General features: G+C 33.8%; 2 protein-coding genes across 2 annotated transcripts; both read right to left on the minus strand.

Annotated features, from left to right (window-relative positions):
* Positions 1-964: 964 nt before the first annotated feature.
* On the minus strand, positions 965-1579 carry HELRODRAFT_123324 (hypothetical protein; the record flags this gene model as incomplete). The annotated part of the gene is made up of 1 exon (XM_009023427.1): positions 965-1579. A coding segment is annotated over one exon (615 nt), but the record flags the coding sequence as incomplete, so codon positions are not given.
* A 12356-nt stretch (positions 1580-13935) lies between these two features.
* HELRODRAFT_83313 (hypothetical protein) lies at positions 13936-14369 on the minus strand (the record flags this gene model as incomplete). Its single annotated transcript, XM_009023428.1, has 2 exons — positions 13936-14063; positions 14201-14369. The coding sequence occupies 2 exons, from the start codon at positions 14367-14369 to the stop codon at positions 13936-13938; spliced, it is 297 nt and encodes a 98-aa protein (XP_009021676.1).
* Positions 14370-14583: the final 214 nt, after the last annotated feature.

Raw genomic sequence — 14583 nt, forward strand, 5'->3', positions numbered from 1 at the left:
CAGAAACCTGCCTGCTCCTCTCCTAAATGCTGCTCTATGTCTTTCTCCAATCGTTCTTTCAAGATCGTCAGCATGATCTTGCACATATGAGGGATCAGTGCTATTGATCTGTAGTTGTTGCAGTCTTTCAGGTCTCCTTTTTTTGGCAACATGATCAAGATTGATTTACACCAATCTTCTGGCCATTTTCCACTGTCCCAGATTTCTTGGCAGATTTTGTGAATCTCATTACATACAATTGGTCCTCCCGCTTTGATCAGCTCTATGGGAATTCCGTCTCTCCCTGTGCTCTTGTTGTTCCTCATTTTCTTCATTGCTTTTATTAGTTCCTCTAATGTTATTTCCGTTTCTTCCTCATTGACTACTTTTCTTTCTTTTAAAGCCTGTAACACCTCCTTTGTATACGTGTTTTTATCTGTGAACAGGTCCTTGATATATTCCGACCATCTATCTTTGATTTGTTGGCCTTCAGTTAGAACATTTCCATCCTTGTCTTTAATAATCCTTGACGTATTCTTCAGTTTTCCTTTTAACTGTCTGACTAGCTGATACGCCTCTCTTGTTCTGTTTTGTCCAACTAGTGCTTCTACCCTTTCGCATCTATCGTATATCCATCTTCTTTTATCTGCTCTGGCACTTTTCTTTATTTGCAACACAGTTGTTTATATTTCATCTCATTTTCATTGTTTTGTTTTTTTGTCGCTTTCAGCTGTCTTCTTTCCTCTACGAGTTTCCAAGTTTCATCACTTATCCAGGGTTTTATTATGTTTTTCCCTACTTCGCATTTTTCGGCTGCAGTCTTAAGCACTTTCTCCAAGTTACTGACTCTTGTTTTCATATCGTACTTTGTTTTTGTATCCAATTTGTTTTCTATTACATTTCTGATGTCTTTCAACTTCTCTTTTATCATTTCTGTGCTATATTTCACTCTTTTGATATTTTCGCCTGACTTTAGTCTCTTCGTTATTTTCATCTTGACGTTGCATAACACTAGACGATGATCTGATCCAATCTCTGCACTTGGAAAAGCACGGCACTGAGTAACAAATTTCATCCATTTCTGTTCTATCAAAATCAAATCTATCATGTTCGTTGTTTTTCCATCTGGTGATTCCCGTGTCCATTTTTTTGTATTTTGTGTTTTTGTATTTGTTATATACATTTTTTGGTCCTTTGCAAATTCCAGCAGTCTTTCTCCTCTATTATTTCTGTTTCCTATACCGTATTTTCCCATGACTTCTTCAAAACCAATATTGTCTCTTCCGATCTTTGCGTTCCAATCTCCGGTGATTATCTTAACATCTTTCTTTGGCAGTACATTCAATGTTTGCTCCAGTTGATCGTAGAATGCCTCGATTTCTGCATCCGAGTGATCCATTGTTGGAGCATAGACCACTACCACATCAATGTCTCTCGGGTATCCCTTAAACCTCGCATACATCATTCTTTCATTCACTGGATTGTACTCCAACAGTGCTTTTTTGCCAATAACCATTCCAACTCCATAGACGTGCTCCCTCTCTGTTCCAAACCATAATATCTTCCCACCTTCCATTTCTCCACCTCCTGTCCATTGGACCTACCCCATATGAACCACATCTTATCTGAATCGTTCAAGTTCTTTCTTCATCAACGCGTAAGCCCCTGTCTACCACAATGACCTGACATTCCAAACTCCAACTGTCAACTCCATCTTCAGTCTATCTTTCTGGGACTCAGTAGCATACTTTACACTGCAGCCTCTAGTCAGATTTTGTCAATATCTGTTCTTTATCTATCAGCAACGTTTTCCAACATTTTAAGTCATCAATTCATTCACTCTATAAAACAACATAAACTGGCGCGAACAACGTTCCTATACTTCCAGAGGTAATTCTATCATATGCTTCATTGTAAAAAAAAAAAACTTTCTTTCTAATCGCCAGCGTCTTTGCCAAGTCAAAACGCATTCTGCATCAAATCAAGAAGTCATGGGATAGATTTTACAATCAAGTTTTCTAATTGGGACTAATATATCTGCCAAACGTAATATCTCAGGTCTTCAAAATTGCTGACATCTACCATTGGCTTAGCCAGCTGTGAAGCTACTAACAAACTGAAAAAAGCAGCCTAGTCATTTAATGATTTTGCTTTATTTTTCTGAACAGCAGCATACATGTTATCAATCATAATCTGAAAATTTTCTGAGTGTTCCCGAGCTGATGTTGGCAGCTTGGCACCTGTATAAAGTTGTCACATGTCTAGAGCTACATTACCAGTCTAACGATATTAAATGCAGTAAAGATAACGTCCATCTGTTTGTTATTTGTTTATTCACATTTACCAGATAAAGGTCAAAATCGCCATCATCAGGAAAGGAAAATTTTTCAAAACTAACCCCTACAGCATTTCTTTAAAAGACTGTCGCTTTTAGCAAGATTGATGTAAAGCAGTTGTAACAAACAACGAATTGGCTGTTGAAATTTGCTTACGTATATATTCAAAACCATGTTTCTTTTAGAGCACCCATCTTCAAACAAACACAAAAAACAACGGTCTGCGATAATCTAATTTCGGTAAGTTGACATAACTGTCTGACGAACTGCGCCATGTTTCTGTCAGTCTCGTTACATCAATTTTATGCTGTAGCAGACTTTTTTTTAATAAGTTTTAACCGAATAATAAAATTTACTTTTTTAAAGTTCCATAATTTAAAAATAAATAATACTTTGCACAAGTCCAAGTGTCATAGCAGGCTTCAAGTTATCATCAAACAATAGCAATTAATTTGCAGTATGTAATTTAAAACAGCAAAATGAAGGATTTTGTATTTAATTTTTAAAGGTTAAAACATTTAAAATAGTTTAGAAACCAGTAAAACCTTTAAAAACTTGAAATTAAACACCCAAATAAAGATTGAGAAAAACTATATAAATATATTATAAAACCACTGAAAGTTTGTTTTTTGAATATATTTTACCAAATTAAGCAAAAAATTATAAACATTATAAAACAATTTCATTAAATACTGGTACCTCTACTTTGGCCATTCTGTTCCCTTAATACAGTGCATTCTTCTATAGTTCCAAACGGAGCAAACAGCAATCTAACATCATTTTCGGTGCACTTTTTTGAAAGCATGCCCACAAACAACTTTCTCTCTTCAACTAAGTTTTAAAAAAATGAAATGATTAACATTACTTTCATTATGCTAAAATATTCATCACTCGTGAATTTCATCGATTGAAAACTTTATTTCCTTAAAACTTATTTTTGAAAAAAATGTTACAGAAATTAAAAGAAATCAGACGTGAATAGTTGTAAATCTTGAATGGCAACTACTTTTCAGTACCCTTAGGTACCTAAGAGAAAATTTTTTAAGTGTTCGACCAAAAAATGAAAAAATTACATATTTATTTTTTAGTGAGAATAAGGTCAAAAATAATAAAATGTTTCAAACAAATAGAGGAAAGAACATGTTTGATAAAAAAAACTGTAAGATGTAAAAAAATTGAATGCTTATGATTAGTATCAATAGATTTCCACCTAACCAAAAATTACATGTTGGTTTATTATAATTATAATAAAAATTATAGTTTAATGTTTTATGGCCATTTTCGTTTCATTTCTTTTATCATATAGCATATACTGCGACAGAAACACTGCATAAACCTAATGTTAAATATATATTCTTTTCCCATGGACTTATCCTCGGCCATGAGTATAAGTGGATCGTGTGAGGTGGCGCTGGGAAATTGGAGAATAATACTTTCAAAAAATCCAACATAAAATGTAGTTGTTGTAAATATTCTGGGTGTAATTTAAATTGCAAATGTAATATGTTAAAAAAAAGTAAAACTAGGATTATTGAACATTAGGTCAGTAAATTCTAAATCTGAGATAGTTTATCAATTATTGATGGAAAGGTTATATAGGTTAATATCCAATTAACAGAAATCCGATTTTGACCACCTGCCTGTGCTCCAATGTCAAGAAATAATAATAAAAGCGATAAACTATCATATTCTAAGAACCCACAAGAGTATTGACTATGAATGAACAAAGTTTGTGAACCGTTAACAGCTACGAAGGCGTATTTGCTGCAAAATTGCTTTTAGCAATACATTAAGAAACAGTAAAGAAGAAACTTTTAGTATTAAAGCTTCATCTACTTATCCGTTCATTAAACAACTACACAGAAAAAAACTTTTTCGATTAAAGTTTCATATGTCCATTGGGCAATTGTTATGTAATTGTCATGTTATGTAATTAAATCTACAATTTACTTACTTGTATCTATCTGCAAGTGTTGATTACGTTATTAAACTCAAATTTTATAAATACAGTAGGACCTCCTTATAGCGAACTTCTATTAAAAAAAATCTCTATGTAACGAATTTTTCTTATGTCCATTAGAATTTTACATATAAAACTATTTTTATAGAACGAAAATAATTTTTCTATAACAAACAAAATTTATAAAAGTTGAAAAAAATATCCGACGAGCAATCATTTTATGAATTGATAGTAGATGTGTTGTTTTACTCCTTTAATATCTTAGAACCCTTTTTATTGTTTTGTGTTCTAGTATTCTTGTAATTTTTGCAAGTTCTACCTAAATTAATTAAAATGGAATTGGAATCATCGTTGCACGGAACAAATAACAAATTTCACTTTAAAAAAAGTTATTTTTTAAAATTATTCCATGTATTTGTTATAACCGACCCCTTGAACTTGTAGAGTATGGTTATTTCTCTCTACGTGGATTCTTGACTCCTCCTGGACAGACTTATTTCGGATGAATTTTATCAAAAAGAAAACAGTGCTGGCAATCACTTGTGTGTATTGCTATGATCAATCACCCATTTATTCAATCGATAAAATCGTTAGAATACAGCACAATAACTAATCGACGGGTAAATCACGGAATACAACTATTCGTCAGTAGTTAAGCTTCTCTTGTCGGACTAATAACATCGAGTTTTTTAGCCCTGGTATTCTTTACTGCAGTGAGTTTCCAGCTATCAAAATCTTACCTCTGTCACCAGTGTGTAATCTCCTGAAGATCCCACTTCTAACATCAGTGTTGTAACTTCTTCGACCTCGTAACTACCAACACCGATGTTATAGCTTGAATACTCGCTATATCTCCAACACCAGGTTGTAGCTTCCAACGATAATCAAGAGTTCGTTTAACCGTAGGTTCAAGATTTCCGATAGATTAACACAACTACTTTAAACACAAACTAAATTGAACGTTTATTTAATACCAGCAGTAATAGAAACAATAAATTAATCCAAATAACTACGTAAATCACATTTACGACTTCTACGTCAACTGCCGTTCCGTCTTCTTCTTACCTGTACTCCTCGTGTTGTGTCTCCGTCTCTCTCTCTCTCTAATCTTGCTTTTGGCGTTGTTTATATAGCTACTGATGCCGTGTCACGTGACTTTTATAACCGTTTTAATTACCTATGCCTTCTAATAAATTAGCAAGCGCTTCACGCAATTTCTAACTACTAGTTCTTATTTCGCTTTCACATCTGTAGCATATTATTACTTTTGTTATCAAAATAAATGATTAGGATATTGTTTTTCATAAATATATAGCGTATAAACAACTTTTAAGCAATACAGTATTTTTTCTTGAACAAATTCTATATAACAAAATTTTTATATAACGAATTTTTTTCCTGAAACCGAGGTCCGACTGCAGTCAATAAACAAAGTAACACAATTAAAGGCTTCAGTATCCTTAACAATAACTTGATTAAACAAACAACTTAACATTGCAGTTAATTAATTGTAATCAATCGAATCCTATTTTGTAAACCTTGGGTTCGAATACTTGATAAAATACATCATATTAAAAAATCTAAATAAATTATAATATACCTCGTTTTTCACTATCTGCTGGTTTCATTTGTATTGGATGCTGCATCTTTTAAAAAATAGTTAGCAATCTTGAATAACAAGTAAAAATATATAATAACAACAAAAACCTGAAAAAATATTCAAAGTAGTTCAGCAGAATATTCTGTGTAAAAACCATACTGACTTTTCTAAGAATTATAAACTATCTAAGCTAGGCTTAAATGCCTGAGCTGTAGTAGCTGTTACAGCCAATCCAGTTTATCCTAGCATTCTATCACTCTTGAGCTGAAAAAACGACTCTTCAATGATCCCACCTAAGTTTATATCAGTGACCGCTTATACGTTGAACCTTTTCTAACGAGTTTGTCTTTTTGCCAATAAGAACTAGAAAAATGTAACCAATATTCTAGTTTAAGTCTCACTGGATTCTAGCACAAATTAATTAAACATTATTGATTTGACACGCTGACAAACGTCCTTTTTATCAGGTTTCATTTGCTATTTTTGCTGCTTTAACACATTGTAAAAATGGGTTTCTGCTTTAATGTACAAGCCCTTCAAGAGGTTCATCACCAAACTTTGTTTTTCCTCCCCATATGCACCACTGAGCATTTGTCTCCATTGAATGTCATCTGCTCATTGGTAAAGTTTTTCCTGGGTCTTTTTGTAGTTCATTTAGCCCCTCATCATTATCCACAACCGCACAAAGCTTAGTAGTATCATCTGCAAACTTGATTATTTTAGATGAAATTCCAACATTGATTTCGTTTATAAGATAATAAGCAATAAAGGCCCCAAAACCGAACTTATAGGTACATCACTTGAGACATTAACTTAGTATGAATAAGTTTCCTTCAATGCCAGCTTTTTGCCTTTTTTTTATTAGTCTTTATTATTGCAGCTCTGACATACGCAGAACCACTTACAATGTTACAGATATATCATGTTATCTATATATCTTTTATTATGTTCTTCTTTTCTTCATCTTTTGATTTGAAGCAGCCATCTTTTTGCCACAAAGGCTGTTTATCCTTTTCACACGATGTACACATGTATTTATGTGCACGCGCAAGCACCATATACGCTGAGTATATGATAGCCATTGAGATGTTTGACTCAGTGAGCATTTGAACCACCAAGCCATCTCGCCAGCCAACATGCGACAACTTAAGTCGTCTACCCATTTACCAACCTCGAAAGGATGGACGGCTGGGTTGACCGGGGGTCGGCTACCCGGATGAATCTGTAGAAACTGCAGAATTCGAACCCGGGTCGTGGGAGTGGTAGACGGACACGCTAACCACTCGGCCACGAGACCCCTTCTTTGTGTTAACCCTGTGTATTCCTGTGTTTTTTGTTTGGCAAAACCCAGATATATGTTGTCCACTGTTCTGCACATGTCTAAGTGGTAATAAAACATCTAAAAAATTGTAGCTAGTTGGTAAGACATGACCTCCTATTTACAAAAACGTATTGACTACCGATTATACTGTTTTTCGAGAAACGGTCTAAAATTTGCTTTGTACGAATTTTTTCTAGCACATTGCAATCCTTCTCAGATCAACTGTTCTATAGTTTCCTGATTCCCTTCAATCTATTTATTGAACAATATCATGATTATAGCACCTATCCAGTCGGTTGGACTTTTTCCTGAGGTTTAAAATTTAATGTAGATGGTTGTTAAAATATTCAAAATTTCCTGTCTAATTTCCTTAGGGGTGTAATATATCGATTCCAGGACTCTTGCTTTGTTCAAAATGTTTTAGTTCATTTATCATAGCTAATTAAAGGTATCTTTTGTGCTTGCTTTAGAAGTTTGAACGACAAACCTACATAGCGGATATGAATACACGTGAAAACCACGCATCATACCCTTTGCATATGATAGGCGGGGATTTCTTTGTTTTCGAACCCAGTCACTGCAGCAGCAAGACCAGGGGCCTTTAACCATTGAGCCATCACGCAATTCTAGCTGAAATTACCAGTATGTTCAATTTCTTGAACAAATATATACTTAACCAAAATATTGTTCAACCGCTTTGTGATTTCTTCATTATCTTGAACTGAAATGTTGTTTTCATTTTTTTTTATGTTTATTTACTATCTGATTTTATATTTTTGATAGTTCTTCCAAAAATTTGTATTGCCATATGTGATGACTCCTTTTACTCTGTTTTTGTAGTTTTCTTATTATTATTATTATCAAAAAGGCCTGGGCAGAGCCCTTTGCCCCAACTAAAAACAATGACAAAATAAAAGAACGTTTTCAAAAATAAAGGATGTGAAACAATTAAAGTCGTATAAATTATTGTTCAATGTCTACACCAAACGACCAAACACGAAATTAAAATTTAAGCAATTATTTAATACTTAATCAAGCTGACACAAATTTTTTATCACCGTAAAAGTCATCTAGTTTAATTTTAAATGTCTTCATAGATGGAGCATCTACAACGTCAACGGGCAGTGCATTCCAAGGATTCACGACTCGATTAGAAAAAAAATATTTTCTGCAATCTTTCCTTGCAAGACGAGTCTGTAAACTGAGATGATGACCTCTGGTGCCATTGTCCGCACGACGATCTAACAATGGGGAAATTGAAGGATCCACATAATTATGGAGAATTTGATAAGTTAAAATTAAGTCGCCCCTGATTCGTCTATATTCCAAAGATGGCAGATCTAATTTTATCAATCTAGATTTATAATCTAAACCTTTACATGACTTTGGAATTCTGGTAGCTCTTCTTTGGACCTTTTCCAATTCACCAGATAAACCTTTTCTATATGGGCACCAGACTTGCACAGCATATTCCAAACGTGATCTGACCAAAGATTTATAGAGACAAACGAACGCATCATCCGACAGGTCCTTGAAATTTCTGAATAAAATTCCCAACATACGGTTTGATTTTTTTATCTGCGTCATAACATGCTCTTTAAAAGTAAGTTGACTATCTACGATCACGCCTAGATCATGCATACTCTTTACTCTTGGTAAGATATGAGCAACATCATTCGAATCAACAATTTCATAGTTCATTGAAAAACATTTACCAATTGACAACAAGCTACATTTACTAACGTTGACTTTAAGACTCCATTTCCGAAACCATAACATAATATTGTTTAAGGAACTTTGCAACACTGCACCATCAGGCAGTTCAGATAACGTACCATATATCTTTGCATCATCGGCATATAAAAAAATATCGCTATAAACTGAGTATATGTCGTTGATATAGATCACAAACAAAAGAGGACTGAGCACTCCTCCCTGAGGAACTCCACTTGTGATAGGTTTAGCACTAGACATATGACCATTTACACCAACACGGAATGATCTTTCATTGAGGTAACCTTCAATCCATCTTACTAAGTTATCATGGACTTTATATTTCCGTAATTTAAACAATAATCTGGAATGAGAAATTGTGTCAAAGGCCTTCTCCAAATCAGTATATATGACATCTATGCTTTTACCAAGTTCCGCTGAAGCAGTTATCTCATCTATAAATTTCAAAAGCTGCAGTGTGATTGATCGAAATGGCAAAAACCCGTATTGTCGGCTTGTGAATAAATTATTCTTTATAAAATAATCTTTTAAATGGTCGCAATAATTGACTCCATTAGCTTACAACAAATCGGAGTCAATGCAATAGGCCGGTAATTGGAAGGCAGACTTTTATTTCCTTTTTTGTGTATAGGTACCACAAAAGATGATCTCCAATCATTAGGAATAACACCATTCACCAAGGATAAATTATAAAGCACACTCAAGACTCCAGACAATTCAAACCTAGTTTCATACAAAATTCTAGGATGAACTCCATCCGGGCCAGATGATTTATTTCGGTTAATGTCCCCGAGTTTCTTAAGAACCGTTTTATTATCGATGATCAATTCCGACATACCATTATCTGAAATCCAAGGAATATTAAATTCAACATCATCTGTAAACGGCAAATCATCAGCAAACACAGATGAAAAATACTCCGAAAAAATCTCAGCCCTATCCTTATCATCAGAAACATGTCTGCCATCATAGATTAAGGAACCAACTTTATCCTTAATATGACTAACACTGTTTACTCGTTTCCAGAATAATTTTGGATTTGTATTAAAATCTCTGGCAATCTCATCCAATCTTTGAATATGCAGCTGTTTAGATAACCTTCTCACTTTATCTCTTGTTGATCTGAACAAAACCAACGAATTTATACCATATTTGTAGGTTTGCTTCCAATAAACATGTTTCAATTTTATTAATCTAAGCAACTCTGGATTCATTTTAAATGTACGTCCCCTACCTGTTTTTCTCAAAGGAACATATTTTTTAGTTAGTTTCAAAAGCAGTTCTTTCAAAGCAATCCATAGCTGTTCCACAGAAGACTCTGAACAGGAATTTAACAGATCATGCACAGCATTGTCAAGATCATATCTCATTTTGGCATAATCACCAATATCATAACAGAATTTTTTATTAACTGTAATTGTCTTCCTGCCTGATATAAACAGTTCAATAGAGAGAGTGTTATGATCACTGCTACCCAGAGGAGCCATGTAAATAATATTCCTGACGATGTCAATATCAGAAACCACCAGATCTAGAATATGAGGCTGCTGCGAACTGCGAGCTCTTGTGGGTTCATTGACGTGTTGCATCAGATAATGATCATTAAGAAAATCCACAAACCTGTTATCAATCCTTGATGGGAGTCCACCTGAGCAAAAAATGTTCCAATCAATCTCTGGAAAATTCAAATCTCCAAGGAAGATATGTAAACCAGGAAGCTCCAAAAATTCATCCAGCAGCTGCATTAAAGAATCATTATTTAAGTCTGAACTTCCTGGACTACGATACAGAGATAGTTTTCAAGTAGTTGTTAGGCTTGTGATTTATTATCTTTGATTTGTAATATCAAATGCTCTTTGAAAAATCTAAATTTTTAAAAGTTTTGTGTTTAGCTCTTTTTTATCTTCCAAGAAATGTTTTTCATCTGAGAAAAGTTTATTCTCCAAAAAAAATTTATCCTAAAAAAATATTCAGTGTTTATTATCCTCCAAAAAATGTTCAGAACTGAGTTTGAATAAGTAAATGAACAAGTTTTAATTTTTTACCACACTTTGTAATAGCCTGCTGAAAAAAATTGTATTTTTGTCTCTTGACTTCTCTTTTTTTGTTCTGTTCAAATTTGTTTTGAACCGTATTATTAGATAATCTCTAGTGGATAAATGTTTCCTGACTTTAACCCTTTCTAAAAAAGTCAGTTGGCGTGGGCAAAGAGATAGTGTAATGGTTAAAGCACTTGGTCCTGCTTGTTTGATGGTCGCTAGTGGATAAATGTTCCCTGAATTAACACTTTCGAAGAAAGTCAGTGGGTGTGGGCAAAGAAATAGTGCAATGGTTAAAGCACTTGGCCCTGCTTATGCAGTGAGTGGATTCGAATGCAACAAAATCCCCGCCTATCATACACATTAACCTGCACTGTGTGTATGTTGTTAACACCTCAGAGAATTAATTGAGGGAGAATTAATGATGATGATGATAATAATAAAAATAATAATTGAATCGAGAATATTGTTTACTGTTTGTAGTAAGTAATCCATTGATGAAATTAAGACATATTTTTTCTCTTATACTTGTTTTCCAATCAATATGATAATTAAAGTCTGCCATTAGAATGGAAGAATAAGAAATAAAATCACACACTAGGAAAGATTGCAAAAAACAGAAACAGATGGCGACAAGTTGTTTTCATCAGATTTTATTTGCGAATATATCTTTTAATATATTAAGTAAATCATTTTTGTTTGAGACCTTGAAATCATTATTTTCTGGAATCCTGTAAATGGCAACGTAGTTCCTCTGCCGTCCTTTTTCTTGATCTTCATCCACAATGTTTTTAGTATTGTTGACTTCTAAAGATACATTTTTTACTTGACTTACGACTTCCTAACTATTTCTAAAATCCATCAAATTTTCAAGAGTGGGAAGTTAGCCAAGGATTTTCACAGCCAAGAACTTTAACATTGATCAGTAAATATCAAGTAACTCATAAAATAACCATCTAGTTAATGTGAAAATTTCAAAAGTTCTATGAATATATGGTGAAAATAAATCCTGAAGTTCAATTTATGCTGAAAAAAATTCTCAATTGTAATGGTAATAACAACTGAAAACGGTTTGTTTAACTAAAAATTCAGTCACTTAGAGCATCCAGGTGGGGAGGGTTTGTTGCAACTGTTTGTTGGATCGACTGATTTGACGGTGCAATCGGCTCCACCGCGGGAAGGCAGTATTCACCTAAAACACCTCAACCCAAAGGGAATTTCCTTCCTAACAAATATTTTTAACGAATCCCTACGAACCTGTAGGATTCCTGAAATTTACAAGAAATCAAAAATCATTCCCTTACTAAAACCCGGCAAACCAGTTAAAGACGCGAAATCATACCGTCCTATATCTCTTTGTCCGGCAGTTAAAGTATTTGAAAAATGCCTTCTGCCGATCATCTCAAATCACCTAACCTTAGCTAGCCATCAGCATGGTTTTCGCCCACTTCATTCTACAACAGCTCTCACCACGATGGTCACCGATATCGCAAACGGCCTAAATCAAAAGAGACCAGCTCACCGAAAAATCTTAACAGCATTGGACCTCACAAAGGCCTTCGATACCGTTAACTATCGCATCCTAATCTCCGACCTCATGTCAGCATCGCTTCCACGGTCAATAGTCCGCTGGTTGTCAAACTATCTGCATCAACAGAGTTCCGTCGACAATTTTCAAAACAACGCACCATCCGCTCAGGAGTGCCTCAAGGTTCTGTATTGTCACCAACTCTGTTTAACTACTACGTCTCCAAAATACTAAACCCTCCTACAGACGTCAAAGTTATCTCTTATGCAGACGATTTTTCAATCTATACTACAGGTCCGAATGCAGATGATTTAACACTTCGGCTCAATTGTTTCCTTCCGAAGGTTTACGACTTCTTCAACAGCAGAAACTTGGAGATTTCCACCTCCAAGTCCAGTCACCCTCTTCACCACACACACTTCACAGTATCACCATCATCCAGCAATAAAAATAAATAACAATTCATTACCACTCGAACATAATCCAAAAATATTAGGCCTCACGTTAGACACGATGCTGTCCTTCTCACAACACCATAAAGAAACAGCATCCAAGGCCTCAATAAGAAATAATATTTTAAAGGCACTAAGTGGTACAACCTATGACCAGGACAAGGAAACTCTTTTACAGACCTACAAAACCATTGGTCGTTCAACAATCGAGTATGCCTGTCCTGCTTGGCATCACTGACATCAGACTCAAGTTTCTCACGTCTTCAATGCTCCCAGAATGCTGTCCTACGTCTGATTACAGGTTGCCATGTGATCGCTTCAGAACTTTAGAATTTATTTACATTTGCACATATACTCATTAAATGAAACTGCAGGTTGCTCTGCTAAAACATGGAACAATTTTCCAACAACATTGAATCCTCTGAAAAATGCCAATAGAGTTAATCAATAATAATAATAACAATAACAATAACTGGAAATTTCACATTTCCTAGATGATTATTTGAATTTTTATTCACAAAACCTGTTCTCAACAGTTTTATAAAGACTTTAACTTGAAAAAATTTTTAATCTGAACATCAGAATTTATTCAAATTTTCACCATAAGGTTATAAAACTAATATTAATGAACCTTGAAAATTTCACATTCTCTAATTGCAATTTTATTTTATGAGTTAATTGATATTATTAATTAACTCTCAGCAGTAAAAATGCTAAAATATTTTAGTTTTTAGTTTTTTTTACCAATTATTTTTTAGACTCAACATTTGATTGACACAGTTAGTTCTTCTTAACAGTTGCAACATATTCATTTTCTATCCTGTCATTATGTTCAAACATAAACAATTGAATTAATTTGCTTCAGTTCCTGCTGACACTTGATTACTCATTTAATCGTCTGTTTGAATGATAACAACTTACTAAAATAAAAACCAGGAAATATTTTTATATGACCTTTAACTTCATGTCTTAATAAAAACAAGTCACTAGAAAATTAAAAATTTTGATAAAAGAGTGGAAGAGTTACATACTCCAGGCAAAGTTTTGACATTATGCAAAACATTCTGAGCTTCCAAAGCTGCTCTTCTTGTATAAAACGTTACAAAACAACAACCTGTCAGTATAAAAAGTAATCTTGTACAAAAATAGAGATAAACAATGTTATTGCAAATGTGTTAAAAGATCTTGAAAAACTGATAACGGGTGACAGCAATTAAACATGAAAAATGATAGTTTGAAATTTCAAAAAACCTTTGCTTTGTCCTGTTGGTTTATCACGCAAAATGTTAAGTTGATGAACTGGCCCAAACTCATCAAATATTTTATGCAGGTCATTTTCATCCATATACCTAGGTATTTGCCCTACAAACATTTTAATTGTGTCTGCATCTGGTTCTGTTAGAGGTGACTGTGAGTTCATCGTACCTGATTATAAAAGCATTTTAAATTTTAATACTGAACTAAAAATCAAAAACCAGCATTTCTAGCCAAATTATATTTAAGGACTATTAAGTCTACAGAAAGTTATTAAATTTTAATTAAAAAATTTATTAATCTTAATAAATAATCATAAAGCTGGAAATATGTGGTGTTTGCTCAGGATAAAATACAACAGAACTACTCATTGGCAGCAT

The sequence above is a fragment of the Helobdella robusta genome (genome assembly GCF_000326865.2).
Source record: "Helobdella robusta unplaced genomic scaffold HELROscaffold_36, whole genome shotgun sequence".
Classification (NCBI taxonomy): Eukaryota; Metazoa; Annelida; class Clitellata; order Rhynchobdellida; family Glossiphoniidae; genus Helobdella; species Helobdella robusta.